We start from the raw sequence: 26,588 nt of genomic DNA, 5'->3' as shown, positions 1-26,588 counted from the left end.
ATGAAATGTTTGAAGATGCACAATACATTGGGAGCAAGTTTATAGTCCCAACGGTTTTCAATGGTTCCCAACATGCTGATGCCTGAGCCAGCCGCGAGTAGCTTACGGTGCTAAAAGTACAAAACTACGGCAAACGTGCTGACAGAGTACGGGGAACCGGAGGGTGGGTTCCACCCTTCTGCGACGATGCTGTTGGTCAGGAGGGCGTTATGAGCTGTAACTGCCGTATGAGAGAAGTGCATAGCAGTGGCCATGAGCTGGCCAGTTGGGCACGCTCACATGCACAGCTGGCTCTGCCATACCAACAAAGGAAGTAGAAGCTGTGATAACACACACAGCGAGAAATACTTAATTCTCTGCTCAGGTAGACATTATTCTTCTATATCTTTACATAGAACATAGTTGTTTGCTGCTTTATTAATGCTCTGAATGTCGTATATTTTGCTCCTTCAAGACTAACGTATTGTGACTTTATCGGTCTGCAGGCTTGAAAACTATGAAAACTTAAAACTTTACCGTTGTTAAATAATGTTCAGTTGTGATAATGGTTAAAGACTATCACTGTCCATGGTGCTGATCCTGGGACCTCAGGGATGTGGGAAATTGGTGGCCACACGTCAGTCATGCTGACCAGCAGGGATACTTTGAGGGGATGCAGTCTTGTCAGTCATGTATAATTTAAAAAAATCTGTATTATTTTGATTTTGAATATGTTTTAAGTTAATTGGGTATTGTGCTATTTGAGGCCCCACTCTGTGGTTCTTTTTTTTGACCTACCTACCATCTCTCTGCTGATGTCAGACTATGCCTCTGTCGATCATGTGCTGCTTTGAATTTGCGCCTGACTTTTAAATGGACAAAGAGACACGTTAATATTTCCTCTTGATATTCACTCAATAACTGAGTTCAAGTCTCCAACAAGCATGGCTATTTAATCTGGCATCAATCTACTTGGTTTATGCTTAACATTTAGAAGACTGTCATACTGTAACAGGCTACATTATCATCTATATGTAATTCATATTCATTTTTGTGAGGACCCAAACGTGGCTATTCCGCTCATTGAGTTCAAGTCACTGTCCTTAATCGCCGCTGTGTGTAACAGATCTTACCGGCCAAAACAATAAAAGCAGGCTGCTTTCTTTTTCTTATGCATGACAGCGAAATTACACTGATCTATAATTTACAGACAGTATGGAATCGGTGCTCTTTTTGAACAACTGTCTCCAACAGGACTGGACATGCTACTCAGCATCATGTAATTGGTTTTAAGTTATGACTGACATTCAGATACTGATTTCATATCAGGCTACAACATCATCTTATATAAGTTATTGGTATTTTTAGGCTATTATTTGGAATCCAGTGCAGTAAATCCTTTCACCCCAGAGCTGGAGCCTGTGCCGGGTTCACTTATTCCAGGTTGGAATATGGAGGGAAAAAAAGCCTGACTTTCAGACGTTGTCCTGTGTGCGTGAATCAGAATCAGAACCGTTTATCCGTGTGCACGCAGACTAGTTAACAATACAGATACTGTATGTTTTTTCATTGCTGGGTGGCTTTGTTTCGCAGAGAGAAAGTTAGCAAAAGAGCTTGAAAGTGGGTGTCCCATGCAACAGACTAGCAGATTGAGAGCACAATTTTACGTAACCTTTCCTTTCACCATGAAACCTCCCTGGCTCAGTAATTTTGCATTTCCCCCTAAATGTTTTGCTAATGTGGAATTGGTAGATATTAAAGGATTGATCGGAGATAAGGTTTCTTTGGTAGACCTTTGGAAGCCAGGAAAGTAGATGTGGAACATTGTGAGCCAGAGTGAACCAAGCCTAATATCAATTTCAACATTTTAATGTATGGCAGTGTCTTATACTGTATAAAGATATTGTACCCAATCATGTTTTCAGTCCTAATAATTATGTGTGATTAGCTAAGGAAAGCCTTAGAACATTAGGATATTGCTGTCACTGATAAGTAATTAACAACCAGCATACAAGATTATCCATTTGTTAACATAACAAGCAACAAGATTAATAAGTGATTGGAAGCTCATAATTCCTATACAGCTGAGTGAGCATGAAAACTCAGCTTGTACAAAATGTGAGGTCAACAAGCTTGCATTTCATATCTTTATTTATTTTCACTGCTAATGTCAAAGAAAAAAAACTGTATTGAACCAAGGTTGAGTCCAGCCATCGAAGGTTTTTAGTTCTCCGTGACTTTTGGTTCAAATAATACAGAAATTAAGTTCAACATTTGCTTGAATAATAGTGACATCAGTCATTGGAGCCATAATCTGAGGTTTTTTGGTCTCAAGCATTTCCTTGTCTTTCCCCAACGCCCCATACAGCCCACTTAAGTGTAGGTGTTATATATCTCGGTAGTGTGTACATTTTGTCATGATGCTGAGCAGCTTAGTGGGCCTACTCCTAAAATGCTGACCTCTAAAAGCATAATGTCCATCTAGGTCAACATCTTCATCAGAATATATTAATTACATGTGCAAGGAGGAGTATACACATGGACACTTAACAGAGAGGGATCCTGCATAAGGCTGGTCCTTTTTCATCTTTTTTTTCATCTCAAGACACTAAAGTCAACATTTAATTTATCCTAGTGTGAGTAAGACTCACCAGAGTGGCTAGCTGGTGGCGCCAGAAACTTTGTCAGGATTAACAAAAGGTATTTTATTTACGGAAGTGCCACCTTACTACATGTGTAATCAAAATATATATCTAAACCAACAAACAAAGAGGCTTAACTGAATAAAACTCAACATAACATCACATGCACGCAGCTTCAAACTGACATCCATCCCCCGTAACAACCAAAAGCATTGTGGGTATGGCAGGTGTAACCCATTGGAAAATAGTTACTATAATATTTAGTATTATCTCCATTCACTGATCATTATTTTATTTGAAAAAGGACCCCGTCTTTTATTTTATTCAGCTTTATTTTATTCTGTATTTAATTTATTATTTAGTTTTAGCTCAGAGGTCTAATTTGGCTTTTGTAAGTGTTGGAAGAAACTTGACAACAGGCAAAGTTATTGGTGTAAAGGGGCGCAAGTCCCGCCTCCTTCAGTCAGGGGTGGGCAAACTTTTTGGCTCGGGGGCCACATTGAGTTTTAAAATTTGACAGACGGGCCGGGCCAGTAGCAGATGAATGGAGTGTTTGTTTGAACTAATATAAATTACAAGTAAAAGCCATGACCTAAAAAGTAACTTGCATTTAATTTCAGTGGGAACAGTGTTGTTGGTCACCCTTTTTAACCAGTGCGTCAACATTTGGTGTCAGTTTGGTTGTGGCAATTCTCAGAACAGATCTGAGGTTTTCATCAGTTAGCTGGGATCTTACACGGTATTTTTTTATCGCATTAATGCATATTTTATCGTGCACTTACTTATTAAGCTGTCATTTTTGACAGTGTTTTTAGTGTAAAGGTTAATGACTGTGGTCTTTTTAGCAGTTTGATTCTTTGAAGGATCATACAAATATTTGACTGTCACATCTAACATTATCAGAGTTCTGCTCTGTAATCTCGTTCCTTGTCTCTCCCCCTGTGTCACGGTGTGGGTACATCTCACTGGAGTCAGGAAACGTATCAGAATACCCTTATTTTATTGGCTAATCACGTGACGCGATTTACAACGCATTGGTCGGTGTTTTTCCTGCACCGCTTAACAAGTGCCGTAAATGCTGGAAAGGAGCGTGAATAACTCCGCTGCATGAAGCAAAGGCCCGCGACCCACTGAAAACGGGTCCACGATGAACCACCAGTTGAGAATCACTGGTCTACAGGATCGTGACGAGCGGTGAACAGCTGTTTGTGTGGTGTGTCTTCCGTTTCTTCCTGTTTCCTTCACCTACATTCCCCTGGGTCCTAAGCCCCTCCCCCACGCATATTACACGGTAATCGGCGTTGTATATGTGTCAAACTCTATCGGTGCATCTCCGGTCTGTCTTTGTTCATCCTGCATCGCTCTGTTCTGTTCTTTAATGTAATGTAACTGGAGCAACGGAGCCTCTCCCAGCTGTTAGCAGACTGTTGTGCTAGCAGGCTCGCTCGCGAGCTGTACCCAGCATGCAGTCGGCGGTGAAATTTTATAAATGTACAATTATTAGTGTTACAAATTGTTTATGTGTCACAGACTGTTGTGTGCTGTGGTGTTTTTCTCTGTTAAAGAGCATTAGTTGTGGGTTGTTAATTGTTGTGTTATAAAGTTCTGACCATGACTAGGGTTCTCTCTCAATACATATAAGAGAACTAGCGCTGACCGGCAAAGAATACATTTAGCTGCCTGTTTAAAGCAGACAGCAGTTTCGGCTATGCACCGGTATAATGGTGTGTGAAGAATTCATATCATACGGGAAATTAAAACTGGTGTACTGCCCAGCCCTAGTCTTTATTGTAGTTCGGACAATTTTGTACAAATATTTGACGGGCCGGATTAAAAAGCCTAACGGGCCGTAGTTGGGCCGTAGTTTGCCCATGCCTGGGGTAGAGAGACGCCGTCTGATGTGACGGCAAGCAGAGCATAGAGTAAGAACGGCAGAGACACTGAAGTTATGGAATGATATTACATACTACACTTTACTTGTGTTATATGTTAAAGCTATTTGAGCAAGTCGTAGTTCAGTCAGCTATTGAAAGACCCTGAGAACAACGGACCCTTATTTTATTCTTTTCTTTTCTCTGTGAGTTACGAATTATCTAAGCACTTGCCGCTTATAGCGCATTAGCTATATGCTACTAGCTCGATGGCTTAGCCTACACATCGTGATGCTTTAGCCACTGAGTTGTAGCACAAATTAATATCATGTGGTATTTCTCTAAGAATAGAGGGGAATGAGAATATTTGTGTGTGATATTAGTATGTGTTATTTACATTGTGTGAACAGAGAATGGAATTATAATATTATTATAATGTCTATGAAACTAGCTTCATTCTGTACATCACTGTGCTGCCGCTATGCAGTGAGCCCGAGGTGTCAGTATTGTGACATTGAAATTTATGTTCACATTATCTTGCTAACATTCAAATGTAGTGAGTAATCAATGTTTAAACTGTGAATCCTACATTCATGGGTTCAGCATTTAAGGGTTGTATACATACGTATATATTAGTGCTGGGCAAGTTAACGTGTTATTATCGCGCTAACGCATTAATTAATTAACGCCGACAATTATTGTATCGCGCGGACATTTTTAACACAAGAACCGGCCGGCCGGCAGCGAGCGGTGAACAGCTGTTTGTGTGGCGTCTCTTCCGTCTCTTCCTGTTTCCTTCACCTACATTCCCCTGGGTCCTAAGTCCCTCCATGTACAACTTCTTATCACCCTCTATGTACCAACGTACATTTATAACAAATACCACACATATTACGGTAATCAGCGTTGCATATGTGTCTGACCAAAATACCAAAAAAAGCAATGATTCATTTAAATTCTTTTTTTAGAGTTTTTAAAGTGTTTTTCTTTGGAATTTGTATAATAAACATATCATTTAGTTATCGCTACTGAGAATTTAACAAACAAAAACATGACGTAGACAGGTTTGCAGTTGTCAAAGTGTATATTTCAAATTGCATCTATTACACATATGAAGATAAAGTTGTGAATACCGGCTATTATCAGAATCATAACTGTATTTTAACTGCTACTGTGTAAAGGGAATACTGCTTTTAAAAAGCACCTTATTTGTTTAAAGTGTTTGCAAACCAAATGTTATTGCACTTTTAAAATAAAAGTGTGCAATACACTACTTTTGAATTCATTATTGAATTTTTTCCTCTCAAACCGCTTCGGACTTCTTGGTGACATGGCTCCGGTGCACCCAGCTGACGCGGTCCGGCCCACAGGTGATTTTGCTTCGGTGTCTGCTTCTGCAGTATCCTCCTCACCTGTGACCGCAAACCGGGCCACAAATACAACATTCGTTGCCCCTTCACCTCGGCCCTCATTTACCATCTATTTGCCCGCTCTTCCCTCCTGCAACCCTCATTGTTGGTGACTCCGTGGTTAGAGGCGTTCGCTTTTTTAACGTGGACACTTGCTGTTCTCCCAGTTCGACTGTTCCAGACATTCTAGCAAATCTCCAATCACTTCAGCCAAAGCTCACCTCTTCAGTAAACAGACTCATCGTGCACGTTGGAACTAATGACACAGCCAGACAACACTCTGAACTGACAAAAAAGGACTTTAATCATCTTCTGGAGGTTATTAAGAAATCAGGAAAGGAAGTGTTTTTATCTGGCCCCATTCTGACTCTTGGTCGCGGGTCCGTTCTTTTTAGCAGGATCTGCACACTCAACACCTGGCTCCAGTCCGCTTGCAGGGCTCACAATGTGGGTTTAATCGATAACTTTAACTTGTTTTGGAATCGTCCCAGCCTCTACGCAAGAGACGATTTACAGCCGAACAAAGCTGGCGCTGAAGTACTAACAGCCAATATTCAGTACACTGTTCACTCCTATCCACATGATTGACTGTTTACACCTGACACACGCGATCCTGGATCCCCTGTCCTCTGTCACTCTTCCTCTACGTTCATTCATCAGCCGCATGACCCCATCAGCTCCCCCTATGGGCTCAGCGATCTGCCATTTGCTGCAGCTGAGTTTCCCATACAGACGGTTAAACCAGTGAGACTACCCCACATCTCCCCACCTGGTAGCCTGTCAACACAAGCACTCCCCTCCCTCCCTCCCTGTAAACATGCCCGAGTGGCCATGGAGGCAAATGAACAGTTCAGGAGTCCAGAGAGGTTTCAGAAGACACTTCATTTATTTAAAAATTCGACCATCGCACCAACATTCACACCAGTGTCTAGTGGCCTCCACTAATTCTCCCACACAAACAAAATCAGGCCCTTTTATACACCTGGTCCATCTAATTGGACCAGCCCTGCCATCTACAGGTAAGAATATTGCTAACCATATATGTATAATAAATATTTACATGATTTTACCCAGACCACAAGTATCCATATTAATTAACATCCATTTATAATTCCTATAAATAAAGTAAATTATAAACCCATCATTTATCTAAATAAACACAGCAACACATATCTTCACTTCCCCCTACCCGCTTCCTGTAGTTGGTATTTCTCGGATCTATAAATGGGTGCTCGAGCCCCCGGGGAAGTGTTTTGCCCGAACGCCCTGGGAAGAGGAAACAGGTAAGTTGTAGCAATATATATATATATATATACACACACAATATTGTTCTGCCACATAGACATTTACCACAGTCAAGTCTGTTCACTCAGTCACTGACTGCAGTCGTCCATTTGTTTGTTAACAGGGAGAACAAAAAGACCAGCTGTGTGTCCCAGCTGTGCACATGGCTCCCAGCATCTCACACACTATCCGTGGTCTAAGTAATGGCGGTGCGTCGTTACATTTCCTCCCCCTCTCCCGAGAGTACAGTACCTCGGTCTTCATGTACTCTGGAGAGACAATCTGCCACAAGGTTGGCTTTCCCCGGACGGTACATGACTGTAAAGTCATAGGGTTGTAGTGACAGGTACCACGCCGTGAGACGCGTGTTGGAGTCCCTCATCCGATTTAACCATTGCAGAGCACAATGATCCGTCTCAAGGATGAAGTGACGTCCCAGCAAGTAGTACCTCAATGACTCAATGGCCCACTACAAGCAACACTAACTCCCCCTGGCGGCTTGGAGGGTCTCCTACTACTTTCTCCCTAGCCTCTACCGTAACTTTTACTCCATGACCCATGAACATTCCCGTGAGAATCACAGACTCGCGCTCAAGCTCTAGTTCTGGTTGGGTTTGAGGTGTTGCACGAGTGATCCGTCCTATTGCACATACCCCCAAAGCTTCCTGTGCTGATGACAAAACAGTGTCTTCCCCCATTAAAATGTGTCTCATTAATGCACGCTCTGTAGCAAACAAGGCTCACATTTTAAATGACTTGTTCACAAGTCATAATTTGGCTTTTTTATTTCTGACTGAAACCTGGCAACGGAATATGGAATGCATCCATTTAAATGAACTCTGCCCTGTGTTCTTATGTTGGGACACCACGTTTGACAGGCCATGGAGGTCTCGCCGTGGTCTGGAAGAATAAGTTTTCCTGCCAATTGGGGAGCACAGAATCCTATGCTACTTTTGAATTACAGCTGACTAAAGTGGGTCGGCTAAAGCCGTTTTACTGTTTTTTAATTTACCGACCTCCAGGTCCTGCAGGTCAGTTTTTATCAGAGTTCACAGACCTTCTGACCTCTATTATCAAGCTAGACAAAGTGCTTCTGGTTGGTGATTTTAATCTGCATATCAATGATGCCACGGACTGTAGTGCCACTGAGTTTCTTAATACTACTGAATCTTTTAATTTCACGCAGCATGTTTCTGGCGCCACTCACAGGGGTGGTCACACCTTGGACCTTGTGTTCTCTCTGGGTCTAGATATTGATCATACCCAGTGGTGGCTGGTGGAACATTTTCTAGGTAGGGCCATCCTATCAACTTCAGCAAACATCCCAGTATGATTTAATGCAAAATAATTAAAGTATCAAATGCGCATTACTACTTTGCAGTTACATATTTAACATTTATTCCAACACGAAAAAAAAGCAGTAAATAACACTTTGATAAACACATCAGGACATCTTATTTTAGTCACAGGGAATTCAGTATAATATCATATAATAATATAAAACACACACACACACATACGTATATATATATATATATATATATATATATATATATATATATATACAGTATATATCTATAACTTCAGAGTAACTTCTGCAGCTGAGTGACCTGGAGTGGATAGGAGGACAAGTAGGAGAAGAGATGTTTCTCACCTTAGATCTAGAAGGAACAGATTTCTTGGTCCTTTTCCAGTCATGAGCAAGCACAGAGGGGACAGATGCGTCTTGAACAGAAAGTAGCATATCCTCAGTGGGATCACTGAGGACTGCTTAAACTACCAGCGAAGCTGGGAGAGACTTGAGCAATATCACAATCTGGTAGACTATCAGTGCTAGGGTCGGCATCCATTACAGGATCATGGTTATTATAATAATAATAATACATTTTATTGAGCTTTAAAAGATACTCATGATAAAAAAATGGCTGACTTCCGGTTGGGTTTAGAGCTTAGAGCTCCAGGGGCTTTTTTGTAAGTCTACATGTGATACATCTGTTTACCAAATGTTATACATCTAAATTTTATATATAGATAGTGAAATGTACTGCGAGGGCTGCATCGTCGAAATATTGTATAAATTCATACAAAATTGAAAATGGCCGACTTCCGGTAGGGTTTAGAGCATGGTCCTAAGACTTATTTTTAAGTCTCCATAAGATACATCTGCCTACCAAGTTTCATACATGTAGCCAAAAGGGCTGCTCTTTTGAAATATTGTAGGGGGCGCTATAGAGGCAATTTAAAACGACCAATAAAAAAAAGTCATATAAACTATTTCTTCTGTGACCTGTGACACATGTACAAAGTTCCATGAGTTTTTGAGCATTCCAACCCACTAAACCATCAGCTTCCTTTTTAATGTCAAACGATGCGTCACCATGGCAACAGGGTTCAACAAAAACTCACAAAATTCATGATGATCCATCATCAATGTCTTATGGTTATCCTTACCAAATTTTAGACTCATCAGGTCACCTGGCTAGGAGAAATAAATAAAAGTATAAAATATGACATTTCCTTTAGCCAGTAGGCGGCGCTATGAGTTATTGAATTTATTTCAATTGAAGTATGTTTAGGGTTGAAGTAGCATCATGCAGAAGAAGTTTTGTGCGGAGTGGATAATGTACCTTGGAGTTATAACAACTTATAATAACTTATTTTTTGATAAACAATGAGGCAAAATGGCCGCCACGCCACGTCAAGGTTCTTCGATGAAAACTCTCGATTTTCATAACTTTTAATCACAAAAGGTCTTAAGAGCATCCTGACTAAAGTAGAAGTTGATCGCTTAAAATCTGTAGGAGGAGTTTGTTAAAGTGCGAAGGCTGAAAAATGCAAAAAGTGACAAAAAAGCACAACTTCGCAGGCTTACTGTAGCGCCCCCTAGTGGTTGAATGCAAAACAATTCTTAGGGTATGTTACAGGATACGATGTGCACATATGCTGCAAGTTTTGTAATTTTAGGACAAATGGTTGAGAGGTTATGTATATTAAGCCACGCCCTTAAGAAGTTTATTGGTCCACATCGTGTAAACGAAAAGAGTTATCAAAAAGCTTTTGATAACTTTTGATGACGTATATCCAGTAATGATCCACAGCCAATTTTGTAGTAATCGGCCCCAGCATGTAGGTGGAGTTCGCAAATATGTGTTTTACACTAAATTCAATATGGCGGAAAATCTAAGTAGGCGGAGCTTAGGGGTCTGATTGGCTTTTTTGTAGATCTAGCTCAAGTGGACATGTGTGTTGAATTTCAAGTAAAGCGGACATACTGGCCGAGGGGCGTCGCCGGTCCGACTTGTAGGGGGCGCTAGAGAGCCCTACAGCCTAATTAAAGCTGCAAGCAGCATTGATCTGGCCCTCGCAACTTCACGCATGTCGAGAGTACTGGCAGGACGCGGCCATGTATTTCTGTGACCATCATACACAGCGCCTGGAAAGCGCCGACTTGCCACAAAGAAGCATTATAATCACATTAGATAACTACATTTAGGATTTTAAATGTGTGTGACAAGTTTGGTTATGCTTTGAGCATTTTTAGCCCCTCAAAAACACCTTCATCTTTCATGGTGAAGAATGCGTCGCCACGGCAACGTCTTTTCACGAAACAACAAGCTTTGAGTAGCTTTTCATCACAAAGGTCTTTAGATTGTACTGACCAAATTTGATTAGATTATTTCCCTAGGAGGAGTTTGTTAGAGTACAGCACCTGGAAATGACAAAAAACGACACTAGAAATTCATAGAAAATTCAAAATGGCTGACATGTTGGGTTTAGAGCAGCGGTTCCCAAACATTTTAGGCCACGCACCCCCTTCTACATCCCGACCGGGTTCACGCACCCCCAATCCCCCACACCTTAAAAAAAAAAAGAAAACGCAACAGAGCCTATTTATAGCTGCATAAAAATCAGACTAATGAGAGAACAGTTTGCTCGCGCGTGGCGTTTGTTTACAAGATAAAAAACACAAAAAATCTTCCTGCACCGTACCTTCGAAAAGGTAACGGACGTACACCAGAAGATTGGCCAGATTGGCCACATGTGTAGACTCGTCTACTTGCAGAGAGTAAAACTCACTCTTCTTCACGCGACCGACTAATGTAGCCAGGATGTCTTCGGACAAAGCATCGATGCTGCGCGTCACAGTGTTGTTGGACACCGGGATCATGTTCAACTTTTTTGCTTCTCTCTCTCTCCAATCATACATTCCACCATCTCTTTGGCAGCTGGCAAGCACACGTCTCGACGATTGTGTGAGGTAGCCCCTTTCTTGCTATTCTGTAACTGACCAGATATGAAGCCCGTAGTGTGTGTTTTGTAGACCCAACACATGAATGAGACTGCAGTTGTTTTGGGCTGTTTTGAAACTCCTCCAATTTCGATATAAAAAATGTAAGGGGCTTTTGACTTGCACTGGCATGCTTGGTGTTCAAGTGGCGACGTAAATAAGAGGGCTTCAGACAGCTGTTAGCCAGAACCTCACTGCACACCACGCACTGTGGCTTTGGGCAATCTGCATTGCCAATTTTTTTTTCAGTCTGATGCTCACTCTCGTTTCCTCTTCTTTCACCTTGACTCCGCGATGGGCCTATGTGCTCCCGATTTGTCTGTGCTATCCCTTCCTCCTTTTTGGTCTCCTCCGTCTCATCTTTCTCTGACTCCCGTTCGATTTCTTCTCCCGGTCCCTCCCCAACGCACCTCTCCGTTTCTCTCGCCTCCGATTCCTCTCTCTCTCTCTGTCCCTCTCCTCTTTTATGACTGATAGCTTCAGATGTCCCACCTGACAGTTTCCCAGATTTCAGCCAATTTAGCATATTTGCATGAACGTTGCTGAATGAATGAAGTTAGCTGTTAGCTGATGTTAGCTGCACGAGCTAGGCTAGCTAGTGTCTACGTAACAGACTGGTGGCAGGAGCTGAAGTGCATTTATTTATTAAATTGTAAGTTTTTCAATTTAAATCTTACAAAGGGAATTTTTGTAATTCATGTTTTTATTTTGTGAAAAATCCCACTTAAATTGTTTTAAATTATATTTAATAATTATTACACCATTAGACCACCATTACATTTTTCCTCTCGCGCACCACACTTTGGGAATCCCTGGTTTAGAGCATGGCTCCAAGAGACTTTTTTTTAAGTCCAAATGTGATTCATGAGCCAACCAAATTTATACATTTATATGAAATGTACTGCGAGGGCTGCTTCGTTGAAATTTTGTACGGGCGCTATTGAGCCGATTTGCGACTCTGAACCAATAAAATCATATTATATAACTACATTTTGGGCTTGTAATCTGTGTGCCAAGTTTGCTTATGTTTTGAGCATTTTTAGCCTCTCAAAATTACCTTTTCACAGCGAAGAGTGCGTCGCCACGGCAACGGCGTTCGACAAAAGCTTCATGAACTGGCATTATGAACTTCTTACATTTGTGTAGAACTAATTTGATGTTGATTTGATTTACCTAATAAGAGAAACAAGCCAAAGTATAAAGACTTTAATTGACTGTTACCAGTAGGTGGCGCTATGACTATGATTCAAAATTGGCCTGCAGATGTCTTCAGGCCTGGAGTCTAATCAAACATGTTAAATCTGGTAAAGATCTGATGATGTGGAGTCGAGTTACATCAGTTTATTTGTTCACGGGGAAGGATTAAAATACGCTGAGCCGCCACGTCGCCGCCCTTCAACAACTTCTTACAATCTTCACAATGAAGCATTATCAAGGTCTTAAGGCTGTTCTGACAACATTTTAGAGGGATCTGATTAATCTGTGAGGAGCAGGATGTCAAAGTACACAACCTATAACTTCCTGTTATCACTAGTTGGCGCTACAACTATGATTCTAAATTGTCATATAGATGTCTTGAGGTTCAGAATGTTATGACATATGAGAAATTTGGAGCAGATTAGACAATATACAGCCGAGTTACAACAACTTCCTGTTTCATGGCGAATGGTGTTTTTTGCTGCCACGCCACGGATGCATAGTTCGATAACTTTTTGATCTTTGAGTAACTTTTCACTGCCAAGGTCTCAAGAGCATACTGACCAAATCTGAAGTCCATCAGGTTAAATCTCTGGGAGGAGTTCGTTAAAGTATAGCGCCTTGAAATGGGCCAAAAACGTCCTAAAAATCAAAATGGCTGACTTTCTGTTGGGTTTAGAGCACATGTGTCAAACTCAAGGCCCGCGGGCCACATCCGGTCCGTGAATGAATTATCTTTGGCCCGCATGATAAAATCTATTTACTATTAGAGCTGGCCCGCCGGTATATCGCACGCACCACCATAATACTACAAATCCCACAATGCACTGCCCGTGTGTCGGCACGTCTATCGCGGGCCCGCGAACTCGCGCCTCACAGTCTGTATTACATCCCACTTGTGTCAACTTTCAACTATCCCTCGCCCCAAAAAATGGCTAAAGGAAAGGTGGCATTTGAAAACAGGAGTTTTCAAGACAGGTGGGAGGCATTTTTTTTTCCAGTTGTGTGAGGAGATCTGTGAGTTCATGGAAAGCAAAGGGAAAGACACAATAGAGCTCCAAAATAAAATGTTTCTGTGTGAAGTGGCGTTTCTGTGTGACATCACGAGCCACCTGAATGCGCTCAACCTGCAGCTTCAGGGGCGGGGCCGTGTCATCACTGACATGTACGCTACAGTGAGGGCTTTTAAAACCAAGCTGCGCCTGTGGGAAATGCAGATGCTGCAGGAAAACTTGAGCCATTTTCCGCACTGCCAAACAATGAAAGAGCAGGTCGCTGCCTTCCCAACTACACAGTTTGCTGAAAAACTCAGCATACTTGGTGTTGACTTCACACGGCGATTTGCTGATTTTGAAGCCCAAAAATGCAGGTTTGAACTGCTCAGTAATCCATTTGCAGCTGACGTGGAAAACGCACCATCAAACCTCCAAATGGAGCTGATTGAGCTCCAATCTAATGACACACTGAAGGCAAAATATGAGTCTCTGGGCGCTGCAGAGTTTCCACGTTTCATCCCCGACACAATGCCCCAGCTGCGCTCCCAGGCTGCTCAAACGCTCTCTATGTTTGGCAGCACATACTTGTGTGAACAACTGTTCTCTTTGATGAAGATAAACAAAACTTCACACAGGACTCGTCTTACTGATGAGCACCTTCACTCAATCCTGAGGATTTCCTCAGCTCAGAGCCTGACCCCAGACATTGATGAACTTGTATCCAAGATGAGACACCAAGTGTCTGGCTCAGACCAGTGAGCATCACAGAGCAGCAAACGGTGCTTTGATGCATTTTCAGTTTTTAATGCAGTTTCATTTTTGCATTTTTTTTTCTCTTGCTACTACAGGACATTTGATTTTTCTTTGAAGTAAATTATTTTTGGCTGTTGTTTGCCTGTAGAAAATGTTTTCACTTGAAATTACTCTGGAAAACTGCAGATAGAGCCATAAGCAATTAATGAAACAGATTTTATTACTTTTATTTTTATTTATTTATTTATTTATTTATTATTTATTATTTCATTTATTTCATAATTAATGTTGTTTTATAGGCAATACTCTATAGGCCTTGTTAGTTCCAGGTTCAATATGTGCACTAAGGTTCTTTCAATAAGTTTTCAATAAACGTTGAACCCGTCTGGCCCTTGACTTGTAGCAATTTTTTTATTTCGGCCCACTGTGTATTTGAGTTTGACACCCCTGGTTTAGAGCATACCTCTTTGTGACTTTTTTGTACGTCCCATCAAGTTACATATACCTACCAAATTTCATACAGCTAGGTGAAACTCAATGATGGGGCTGCACTCTAGGGGGCGCTATCGAAGAATTTTGTCCAAACTTAGCCCAACGCCCCAATTTCCTTGTTATTTTCACCGATCCTGAATTTTGTGCAAATTTTGAAGAGTGTACGTGTAGCCCAAGCATCTCTTTTTCCCCTTGACATTAGAAGAACAATAGGTCCTCCGCTCCGACTAAGTCGGTGCTTGGGCCCTAATAAAAGCAATTACAGTATAAACAAAATAGATGGCATAACAATAAGGAACAGCACAAAAATAAACATAACTAACTTCACAGGTTAAAAGCAGATTTAAATAGATGAGTTTTAAGTGAAGTTTTAAAGAGGTGAGTGACGAAGAATGTCTGAGGTGCTGGGGGAGAGAGTTCCAGAGGGAGGGGGCAGCAATGGAGAAGGCCCTGTCCCCCCAGGTCTGATGCTTGGACAGAGTAGGCGGGGTAAGGAGGTTGGCATCAGTGGATCTGAGGTTGCGGTTGGGAGCGTGTCGATGCAGGAGGTCAGAAAGGTATGAAGGGGCGAGGTTGTGGAGGGCTTTGTATGTGATGAGGAGAATCTTGAACTGGATCCTTTGCTGTATGGGGAGCCACTGGAGGTTTTAAAGGACTGGGTGATGTTATCTCTGGTGCGGGAGTGGGAGAGCAGATGGGCAGCTGAGTTCTGGATGTATTGTAGTTTGTTGATGATTTTGGTGGATGAGCCATACAGGATGCTGTTGCAGTAGTCCAGTCGATAGGTGATGAAGGCGTGGATTAGTGTTTCAGCAGCTGAGGAGGAGAGGGAGGGGCGTAGACGGGCGATGTTTTTGAGATGAAAGAAGGTGTCTTTTTATGTGATTGATGTAGCGTTTGAAGGAGAGGGTATGATCAACAATGATACCAAGGTCACGGATATGTGTGCCATCGATGCAGAGGGAGAAGTTGTGGTGGGATTTCTTTAATGATTTGGGGCGCTGATGAGGATTTCAGATTTGTCGCTGTTGAATTTGAGAAAGTTGGCTTGCATCCAGGTTTTTAAATCTGTGGCGCAGTTGGTGATGGTGGAGTGGATGGTGGGGATGATGGATTTGGTGGAGACGTAGAGCTGGGTGTCGTCAGCATAGCAGTGGAAATGGAAACCATGGTGGCGTATGATGTCGCAAAGGGGGAGCATTTAGAGGATGAAGAGAAGGGGACCGACTACCGAATCTTGGGGGACACCTTGAGAGACTGGGGCTGTGTCAGACTTGAATTTATTGATGCTAATCAACTGTTCACGGTCGGAGAGGTATGATATGAACCAGGAGAGGGCTGTGCCAGTAATGTGGAGGGAAGACTCGAGACGGGAAAGGAGGATGGAGTGGAGGATTGTGTCAAAGGCTGCACTGAGGTCGAGTAGTATTAGGATGTTGAGGGAGTGTTCATCAGAGGAGAGGAGAAGGTCGTTGGTGACTTTGATTCGGGCAGTTTCTGCGCTGTGATGAGATCTGAATCCAGATTAAAAGGGTTCATACAGTTGGTTCGAGTCCAGGTGGGTTTTGAGTTGGTGGGCGTTCCAGTATTTTAGACAGAAAAGGGAGATTGGAGATGGGTATATAGTTGTTGGAGATGTCAGGGTCAAGGCCAGGCTTTTTGAGGATGGGTGTGACTGAGGCGAGTTTGAGGGTGGGAGGGAAAGAGCCAGTAGACAGGGAGGAGTTGATGACAGAGGAGGAGCGGGCAGAGGGCCGGGAGACAAGCCATGGCTAAAGTGGAAGGGATAGGGTCCAGGTCACAGGTCAGAGTCTTCATGCCAGAAAGTGATTTATTGAGATCTGAGGGGGAGATCAGCAAGATTAGGGAGAATGACCGGTCAGTTAGTGGGGGATTTCTCTGGCAGGGTTGGATAAGGGGGGCTGGAAGTGGCCAGTTGGTTTTAGATGGCATAAATGTTTACTTTGTAGAATGACAGGAAGGAGTTACATTTCTCTGCTCTGGAGGAGTGGGAGAGAAGAGACAGTGGGAGGAGGCAATGGAACTCACCACCAATGAGGGTGTCTGTGTTGCATTGTGTTTACAAAGTGTCTCAGCTGTATCTGGGCTTCCTTATTTGTTATTAAGTGTCCCAAAAGGAAGAATATATTTTTAGTGGAGTCAACATTATGTCTCTTGATTGGTTAGGATCTGTTCCAATAGACAAAATAATGGACAGATAGTGACAACACATTATAATGTCAAATATCAAGGAGTTGGAGAGCAGTAGAGCCACCTCCAGCCCTTTTCCTGTCACCCTGAACCCTTAACAAAATCCATACACATTTTTTCATGAAGGTTAGCCTTCAGTTCATCAAGGTATGAATTAAATATACTTCAACATAAAACTTGAGCAGTGTTTAGTGTTGTGGAAATTTATCATATCTTTCTTTTACCTTCTTTTAGTTGTCTTGTATCACTAAACCTGCATATAATCTCAACCCTCTTCCCACGAAAAGGCTGGGAACCTGCCCTTGTTGTTCTTCTTCGGACAACATCTGCGAGGGTTACAGGGGGGGGGGGTTGAAGGGAGGAGACGAGATAACGTGCGTATACACTCTGTTTCTCTGTTTATCAGGGTTAGACCTCCGAACCATCCGTGGGGACAGAGCTCTATCCATTCAGCTGAATTTTGATTGAAGTGTCTGTTCATTAAATATGTTTTTAATACTTTAAGAAGTTCCATCGTGATTATTTCTCACTGGGAGGTTAAAAAGATTTTTTTCCACCACATTTAGATCTGCTTATGAGTGGTAGGGCAAAGTATAAACTCTCTGGCTTCCCCTCCCGCCTCTGCCCAACCCTTCCCGCTTTGCCGTTTGCCACCTCAACCACTGCAGGAGTCCAGCGGGGTGGAAAATTGCATCTTGTCATTTAATTTAAAAAAAACTTTGTTTTCACAGTATTAATCTTTCTGCTTTGCTCCACTTAAGATGAAAGCTCAGCAAAATGAAGCAGGCTGTAATCTGCAATCTGTGGGGACGAGTTTGAGAAGACAGAAAGATGAATAATGATCACCAGCTTTTTTTGCCTACATGTTAGTTTGCTCCCTGGAGGAAGCTATAAATGAATCCTTCCCAAGGCCTCAAGTTACTTTACTAAAATGCATTATTATTAAGAAAATAAACAAATTTGCTGCCACCAGGGGTACACTGTATCACTGTGTTCCCATCAACCGTTTTATGAACACAAGCTTTGTTTAACGAATTGCAAATTAATCTTGTCTTGATTAAATGGGTTTTAATGCAGGGGTCACTAATAGGCAGACCGCAGTCCAGATCTGGACCCAGATGCCACTGTATCTGGACCTGCAACAGATAGATAATTGAGAATTATTACACTTTGATGGAGAGCTTCTGTTTTAACCGGTGCAGCTTTTCGGCACTCGTTCAGCGGCCCAGGAAACACATCAACCAATTACATGCGTTGTAAACCATCCCACGTGATGGTATTCAGCCAATCACAGATGTGGATTCTGATAAACTTCCTCAACTCGAGTGAGATTTAAACACCCAGGAGAGACGGGCGACAGACCAAGTAGTCGGAGAATAGTATGTGATTAAGAGAAGTTATTTCACATGACGTTCTCCAAAAAGAGGAATGTGGACAGCTTAACAAGAACCTTTAACCATAATGGACAGACTCTTAAATGTTAATTCTTCCTATGGGCAGTTCAAAACCAGTCTTATATGTTCAGAGATTGCACAGATTATAAAAGCAGCAATGTGAAGCACCACTACGAGACAAAGCATAACTCTTTGTGCAAACGTACCCACTCACATCTGAAATGAAGGGACAGAAAATAATAACAGCCAAATATGATCAGAATCCTAACGCATTAATTCACTGTCCAACAATGAAGTTAATAGAACTGAAACAAGTGGTTTTAATAACCACAGAATTTCTCTTATTAGCATTGTGGGATGAGCAGCAGAGCTGAGTATGTGGGTTGCGCCCATAAAAAATTTGCCAAATCTTCTCTGCCAATGCCAACAGAGCGGTTTATCAGAGACGACCTCCAGAATTTGGGAGTGGAGAGGATGGAATGGCCTTCCAGCAGTCCTGAACTCAACCCATTGAACACTTGTGGGATCAGCTTGGGCGTGCTGTTCGTGCCAGAGTGACCAACACAACCACGTTGGCTGACTTGCGACAAATGCTTTTTGAAGAATGGGATCACACACACACACACACACACACACTTATCCACACAGCTGAAAGCCAAGTGCCCCAGGGACCAAGTGAGGATTGAAAAGCCTCCCAGTTCTGCCGGCATGACATCTGAAAAGCAGAGACGGTGCAGGGCTAGTGATTCCCCACAGCTGAGCTGATGTTGATTTAAGCCTAATGCACTGCTGCATTATTCTATTTTATAGAATGGGATGCTATCCCACAGCAGGCTGGTGACCAGCATGAGGAGGAGGAGCCAGGCTGATGTGGCTGTGTATGGTTCTTCCACATGCTACTGAGGCTCCTGTTTGTTAAATGAATAAATTGTTGAATTGCCAATATGTCTTGTTTCTTCAGACTTCAATCATCCAATCCACCAAACAACACCAAACAAGAGTCAATGGCAGAATAACTGTTTGGCATTGGCATTGAACTGGAAATGGACTTAAAAAAGGCAGAGCTGGCCCATAAGTCTAGTCCAACCAAAACAAATCTCATTAAAGTGCAAAGTATCAGAGCGGCACTAAATTCAATTCTGAATGAGAAAGCATCTCGATCATTATTCTATCAAATGCAACGACTGTATGAATATGGAAACAAAGCTAGTAGATATTTGGCCCGCCTGCTTAACCAGAAACAAAATTACAACACCATAGCAGGAATCAGAGATCCAGGAGAGAAAAGACATTTCGATAGGAAAGATATCAACTCTGTTTTTGTATCATTTTACAAATCATTACACAAAACTGATAACAACAGCACTAAAGAGGAACTTGACAAATTATTTTCTAAAATTAAATTACCTACACTAACAAAAGAACAGCAAAAATCTTTGGGGAAACCCATTCAGGAAAAGGAAATATTAGAAGCAATGGCATTGATGTGGACAATCACCAGGCCCAGATGGGTTCCCAGCGGAGTGGTTTAAAGCCTTTTGGGCCCTAGCCCTATTTTTAGGCCTCTGCTCGAAAATTGCATACCCATACTAAAGAGAGTGCAGATCTCTAACTACAAGGTCTATTTTAACAATTTTGATGGTATAAAACTTGTGATACACTTGTTCAGATGTGTAAATATTGTGTATATGTTACTGGTTAATAGTGAATGAAGATGGTACACAGCTCAAATTGAAAAGTTTCAGGTTCACCTGAAAAAAAAGCACTTGTATTGAAAATATTTATTTGAAATAATGCAGATACAAGCCTAAAAATATGCCACAGTCATAGCACAGCGTGTTTACAGTCTCCACAACAACTTGTACTTCGATTGAGTGAAGCAGCCCAGCATAAATGAGGTCTGAGTCAAGCCAAATTCTCATTTTTGGAACCAGCTGTTGCGCTGCTCTATTCTAATTTTATATACTATATAACTAAATATTAACTATATATTCACTTGTCTTATCACTAACAGTGTTCAATAATCCTAATAAAGCAGTTTGGCATCATTTTGAGCCATCTTGAGCTGTCATATCTCTCCATGAAATTTTCTCCTCACTGTCTGTGCCTATTTAAGCCTTTGTAAGGCCTGTGATTTGCGGATTTCATCATGTGACACCTTGTTCAATGCGGAAGAGACTCACGAAAGCAGTAGGCAGGTTATTTAGTAGATTGACAGAGTTTTTAGCCACTAGAAACTCGATCTGCTTGGCACAACCCCCACACCTAAAACCATTGGTCCAGGAGGAGAATGCTGACCATTTTCTCCCAGAACCTCCCAGAAACGCCATTTCAATACGGGGAGAGAGCAGGGAGGAGGGACTATAGCGCTGGACCGGATTTCAATGGATTACCTGCGTTTTTCGGCACGGAAATCTCCAAAAGGTACGCTGAGTTTCAATTTCATTTCTGTGGAGTGGTGTGTTGTTCGTTGGCTTTGTTTATGTAACTTTTGAACGGCTTGGCGGAGAGGAATGAGGAAGGCATGAATCGACGCGCGGTCGAATCCTACTGCTTGCTGATGTATCAATCCGCCATGATAGCTGCCAGCTTTGTGATGGGAGATGCAAACGGAGTGCATATATCGCAGATTTTTGGCGAAAAATACGTGATATTGTGATAAATCTTCTAGATATGATATTAGTTTGTGTATAATTGTGTTTGCAGTGTTTAAAATTGTTGCCCAGACTTTTTTCGTTAATTTGGTATATAATATGACTGGAGAATTAATTATATTTGTTTATGAAAAGTGCATTCTACGACACGCTGTACACTAAACTTTTCTAAAAAGCCCCCCGTGGAGGGCTTTCGGGTAAAGAAGGTTAAAAACAAGCTCACTCCTCATCTAGTCAGAACTTATAATTACAGCTTTAACACAACTCACCACCTACCTGAAACAATGTGGCTAGCCAACATTAGCCTGATCTTGAAAAAGAACAAGGACTCTGAAGACCCGGCGTCTTACAGGCCCATATCGCTCATTAATGTAGACGCAAAGATTTTAGCTAAGGTATTGACTCTTAGGCTTGAACCATTAATATCAATATTAGTAAATCCTGATCAAACAGGTTTTATTAAAGGGAGGAATTCCTCCAATAATATCAGGAGGCTTTTGAACATAATACAGTTTGCCAGAGATAATAATGTACAAGGCCTGGCAGTGTCTCTGGACTCATTAAAAGCTTTTGACAGGGTTGAATGGCCCTTTCTTTTCTATTCTATGGAAACATTTTAAATAGGTACAGAATTCATTGACTGGGTGAAACTGCTGTATTTTTCTCCAAGAGTGGCCGTTACTAAATTACTAAATCCTACTGCTCAGATCCGTTCCCATTAGAGTGTGGCACCCGTCAGGTATGCCCATTGAGCCCTCTTGTTTGCATTGGCTATTGAGCCCTTAGCTGAGCTCATCAGAACCACACCAACAATAAGAGGTTTAAATGTCAACGGTTACAGTGCAAAAAATGTCTCTCTAATGCGGATGATGTCCTGCTGTACCTGGTTGAGATAGACACTACCATCCCCTGTCTACTTGAATGTTTGCAACAGTTTGGGCACATATCAGGTTTTAAAGTCAATCTATCAAAAACCGAGGCCATGCCTATTGGAGCTTTGGCCGGCTCTACGCCACCTAGTGGATTCCCTTTTCACTGGTCACTCAGGGAGATAACGTACCTTGGAATTAGAATTGGGCCCTCCCTTAAAAAACTGGTTAAACTCAATCTTAAGCCAATCACAACATGCATTAGGGAAGACTTGAATAGGTGGAGAACTTTACCAGCTTCCTGGTTGGGCAGAATAAGCGTGCTCAAAATGAATATACTGCCTAGGTACCCCGTACAGATGCTGCCAAACTCAATTCCCAACAGCTTCTTGATTGACTTGGATAAAATGTTCACACAATTCATCAGGCAGGGCAAAAAGGTTAGAATGAAAATAGGTAAACTACAGAAAAGGAAGCAACAAGGGGGGCTGGGAGTCCCTAACATAAAGTTCTACTACTGGGCAGCACAAATGCGGTACATATATTAGTGGGTGAATCCAGAGGCTACAAACGCATGGATTGACATGGAGTCGACAAATTGTGATTTACTCACTTTAAACCTGTTATACACAAGGCCCCCAAATTTGGTGGCTCTCGGGCTCAGAGGGGGTAGCATATATTGTCGAAAAAATGCACTTATCGAGAGCGAATATAATGCATGTATATATGTTATATACCAGATTTAAAAATAAAAGTCTGGGCAATACTATCCTCCAAGCCAGGGATTCCCAAAGTGTGGTGCGCGAGCTGCCTCTAGGAGGTGCGCGAGAGGAAAAATGTAATGGTGGTCTAATAGTGTAATAATTAATATTAAATATAATTTTAAAAAATGTAAGTGGGATTTTCACAAAATAAACCCATGAATTATAAAAATTCCCTTTGTAAGATTTAAATTTAAAATTAAAAACTGACAATTTAATAAATAAATGCACTTCAGCTCCTGCCGCCAGTCTTTTACGTAGACGCTAGCTAGCCTAGCTTGTGCAGCTAACGTCAGCTAACAGCTAACTTCATTCATTCAGCAACATTCATGCAAATATGATAAACTGGCTGAAATCGGGGAAACTGTCAGGTGGGACATCTGAAGCTATCAGTCATAAAAGAGGAGAGGGACAGAGAGAGAGAGGAATCGGAGGCGAGAGAAACGGAGAGGTGCGTTGGGGAGAGACCGGGAGATCGAACGGGAGTCAGAGAAAGATGAGATGGAGGAGACCGAAAAGGAGGAAGCGATAGCACAGACAAATCGGGAGCACATAGGCCCATCGCGGAGTCAAGGTGAAAAAAGAGGAAATATGATGAAAATGATCTGGTCTGGGCTTCACTTGGATTGGCAATGCAGATTGCCCAAAGCCACAGTGCGTGGTGTGCAGTGAGGTTCTGGCTAACAGCTGGCTGAAGCCCTCTTATTTACGTTGCCACCTGAACACCAAGCATGCCAGTGCAAGTCAAAAGCCCCTTACATTTTTTATATCGAAATTGGAGGAGTTACAAAACAGCCCAAAACAACTGCAGTCTCATTCATGTGTTGGGTCTACAAAACACACACTACGGGCTTCATATCTGGTCAGTTACAGAATAGCAAGAAAGAGGCTACCTCACACAATTGCCGAAGACAAAGTGCTTGCCAGCTGCCAAAGAGATGGTGGAATGTATGATTGGAGAGAGAGAAGCAAAAAAGTTGGACATGATCCCGGTGTCCAACAACACTGTGTCGCGCCGCATCGATGCTTTGTCCGAAGACATCCTGGCTACTTTAGTTGGTCGAGTGAAGAAGAGTGAGTTTTACTCTCTGCAAGTAGACAAGTCTACAGATCTGGCCAATCTTTTGGTGTACGTCCGTTACCTTTTTGAAGGCACGGTGCAGGAAGATTTTTTGTGTTTTTTGTGTTTTTTATCTTGTCAACAAATGTCACGCGCGAGCAAACTGTTCTCTCATTGGTCAGATTTTTGTGCGGCTCTGTTGCTTTTTTTTTTTTTAAGGTGTGGGGGATTGGGGGTGCGTGAACCCGGTCGGGATGTAGAAGGGGGTGCGTGGCCTAAAAAGTTTGGGAACCGCTGCTCTAACCCATTTTGACAAACTCCAAACACAATTCTACACAACTAATATAATCAACTAGAAGATTTACCACAATATCACGTATTTTTTCGCCATGACTCGGCGAGCTACGTGTCCGGACAAAGCTCCGAACACAAAGCTAAAAGCTAACACGGACAACCGAGATATTACAGAGCAAGAAAATTCGACACAGAATCCAGATAACTTCCAAATTGCTCTCCGTGAAACCAGTACAGAGCTGTGAGCAAACAAACGCCAGAACAACAAACGCTTCACTGCCAAAAAATCATATCTGCACCTTATTTTGAGCTGTTTTCATGTAGACAACGGCATAATTCCCCATTTCCTGGATAAAAACACTGTTGCTACGTATATCCTGTGTGTTTTCTGAGCTGTTTCCTGAAGAAGGGGGGTCAACCAAGCTTGTGGGACCCGGGGGGGAAGAGATTTGACTTTTGGCGAATGGAATTTTATGCTCGGCAAGGAGCGGCGCGTTTTTGATTTTTACTGGCTAACGATTCTGTCAATCAACACCAGGCTACTCCCACTGAATTCTTGAGACTCTGACGCGTCGAACGAGGTGTCTGAAATTTACTAATTAAAGGCTGAGATAGCCTCACATAGACACAGGCAAACTGTAGTCAGACGAGAATGGATGCATGGTTCACAGGCTCAGAGAGGGCTCAGGCTCTCAAAATGATGCCAAACTGCTGTATTTGGATAGATTGAACACTATTAGTGATAAAACAAGTGAAATATATAGTTATATAGTATATACAATTACAATGCTGGAACATGTGACAATTTTGCTTGACCCTGCCTGACCTCTCTGTACTAAAACCTCTCTAATGTTGTCCTGCTTCACTTTATCAAAGTCAAATTTTGCATAGAGACTGCTGACATGTTTTAGGCTTTCAGCTGCATTATTTCAAAGAAATAATAACAATAAAAGTGCTTTTTTTTCAGGCGAACCTGAAACTTTTCAATTTCAGCTGTGTGCCATCTTCATATACTCTTAACCAGTAACATATACACTGATTTTACACATCTGAACAAATCTCACAAGTACTACCTTTATTATAACATCAAAATTATTCAAATAGACCTTGTAGTTAGAGAAATACACTCTTTTTAGTATGTGTATGCAATTTTCGAGCAGAGGCCTAAAAATAGGGCTAGGGTTTTTAAAGAACTGTCCCTTCGTAAACTACAAAAGGGCAAAGCTGGAGGTTCAAAATAACTTTATTGTATGGAACACATGGAACACCTGAAACAAGATCATGGTCTACTTTAGATTTAAGAATCATTTTTCACTTCTGGCTCCCATATGGAGAAACCCAGATTTCCCCCCCTCATGATCGTGTTTAGGCTCTGGCAGGAGAAGGGTCTGGACCAACTTATCAAACTCTATGAAGGAGGAGCAATGGACTCGTTTGAGGACCTGAAGAGCAAATATTCTCTACAACAGTCCCATTTCTTCCACTATTTACAAATAAGACATTATATACCCAAAACCTTACATGCGCCAAACATGTGCTTTCTGGAAGAAATCCTCACACAACCCAGACCAAAAAGATTCATTTCTCATGTCTATGAAAACTTTGGCCTAAATCATAATTACTCCACTGACCACATCCGCAAACAGTGACGGATTAACATGGAGTGTCAGATAAAGGAAAATATATGGACATCGATTATGGAAAACACAATTAACATTCTGAGCTGTAGCACAGATAGAGAAAGACAATTTAAAATATTACACAGACTGCATTGTACAACAATGCTGAGGGGCAGGCCTAGGTTCCCCTACATGTCGTAAATGTAACTCTGACGTTGGTACTTATATACACATGTTTTGGAAATGTGCAAAGATACAAACATTCTGGAGAGAAGTGAAGGACGAAGTGATTTCTTTGATCGGATATGACCTGGAGCTTTCACCTCCTCAATGTATTTTGGCAGCTAAAGTGAGCAGTGCAAGGAGTAGCAACAACGCTAAACTGATTGGAATACTATTGTACATAGCACGAAAGACTATTCTTAAATTCTGGATTTCTAAAGATACCCCTTCCACGGACGATTGGTGCAAGGGGATTCTGGAGGTTCTCCCTCTGGAAAAGTTGACCCACACCCTTCATGACAATGTCAAGGGATTTCTCAAGATATGGAAACCGGTCTTAGACATCGTGGACCCCTCCGGGCTGGACTTTGCCCTGCCAGATTAAAAACACTGGTACCGACGCTGACTTGACCTGATGATATAACCAAGATGTACTTATGTCAGACTGGTGATGCGCGAACGTGTTATTATTTGCTGTGGTTGTCTTTTTTTAATTTTTTATTATTTAATTAATTTTTATTTTTTGTATCCTTAAAGTTCTGGAGTTCTATCTTGTTAAACTGTAAAATCAAAATAAATATAAAAAAAAAAAAA

The 26,588-nt window shown here is 41.8% G+C and overlaps 1 protein-coding gene across 1 annotated transcript in view; it reads left to right on the top strand.

The window, feature by feature from the left end:
- LOC116397914 (uncharacterized) overlaps positions 1 to 26,379 on the top strand; it is an 89,507-nt gene extending 63,128 nt beyond the window's left edge. Inside the window, exon 5 of the mRNA XM_031873828.1 lies at positions 26,216 to 26,379. Within this exon, the coding sequence (XP_031729688.1) occupies positions 26,216 to 26,379 (164 nt within the window). The remainder of the gene's footprint in view (positions 1 to 26,215) is intronic.
- Positions 26,380 to 26,588: the final 209 nt, after the last annotated feature.

This window comes from Anarrhichthys ocellatus, unplaced genomic scaffold (genome assembly GCF_004355925.1).
Source record: "Anarrhichthys ocellatus isolate YVR2014 unplaced genomic scaffold, GSC_Weel_1.0 scaffold75, whole genome shotgun sequence".
Taxonomy (NCBI): Eukaryota; Metazoa; Chordata; class Actinopteri; order Perciformes; family Anarhichadidae; genus Anarrhichthys; species Anarrhichthys ocellatus.
Note: the sequence above shows the minus strand (reverse complement) of the source record. Positions and strands in the feature narration are given on the sequence as shown.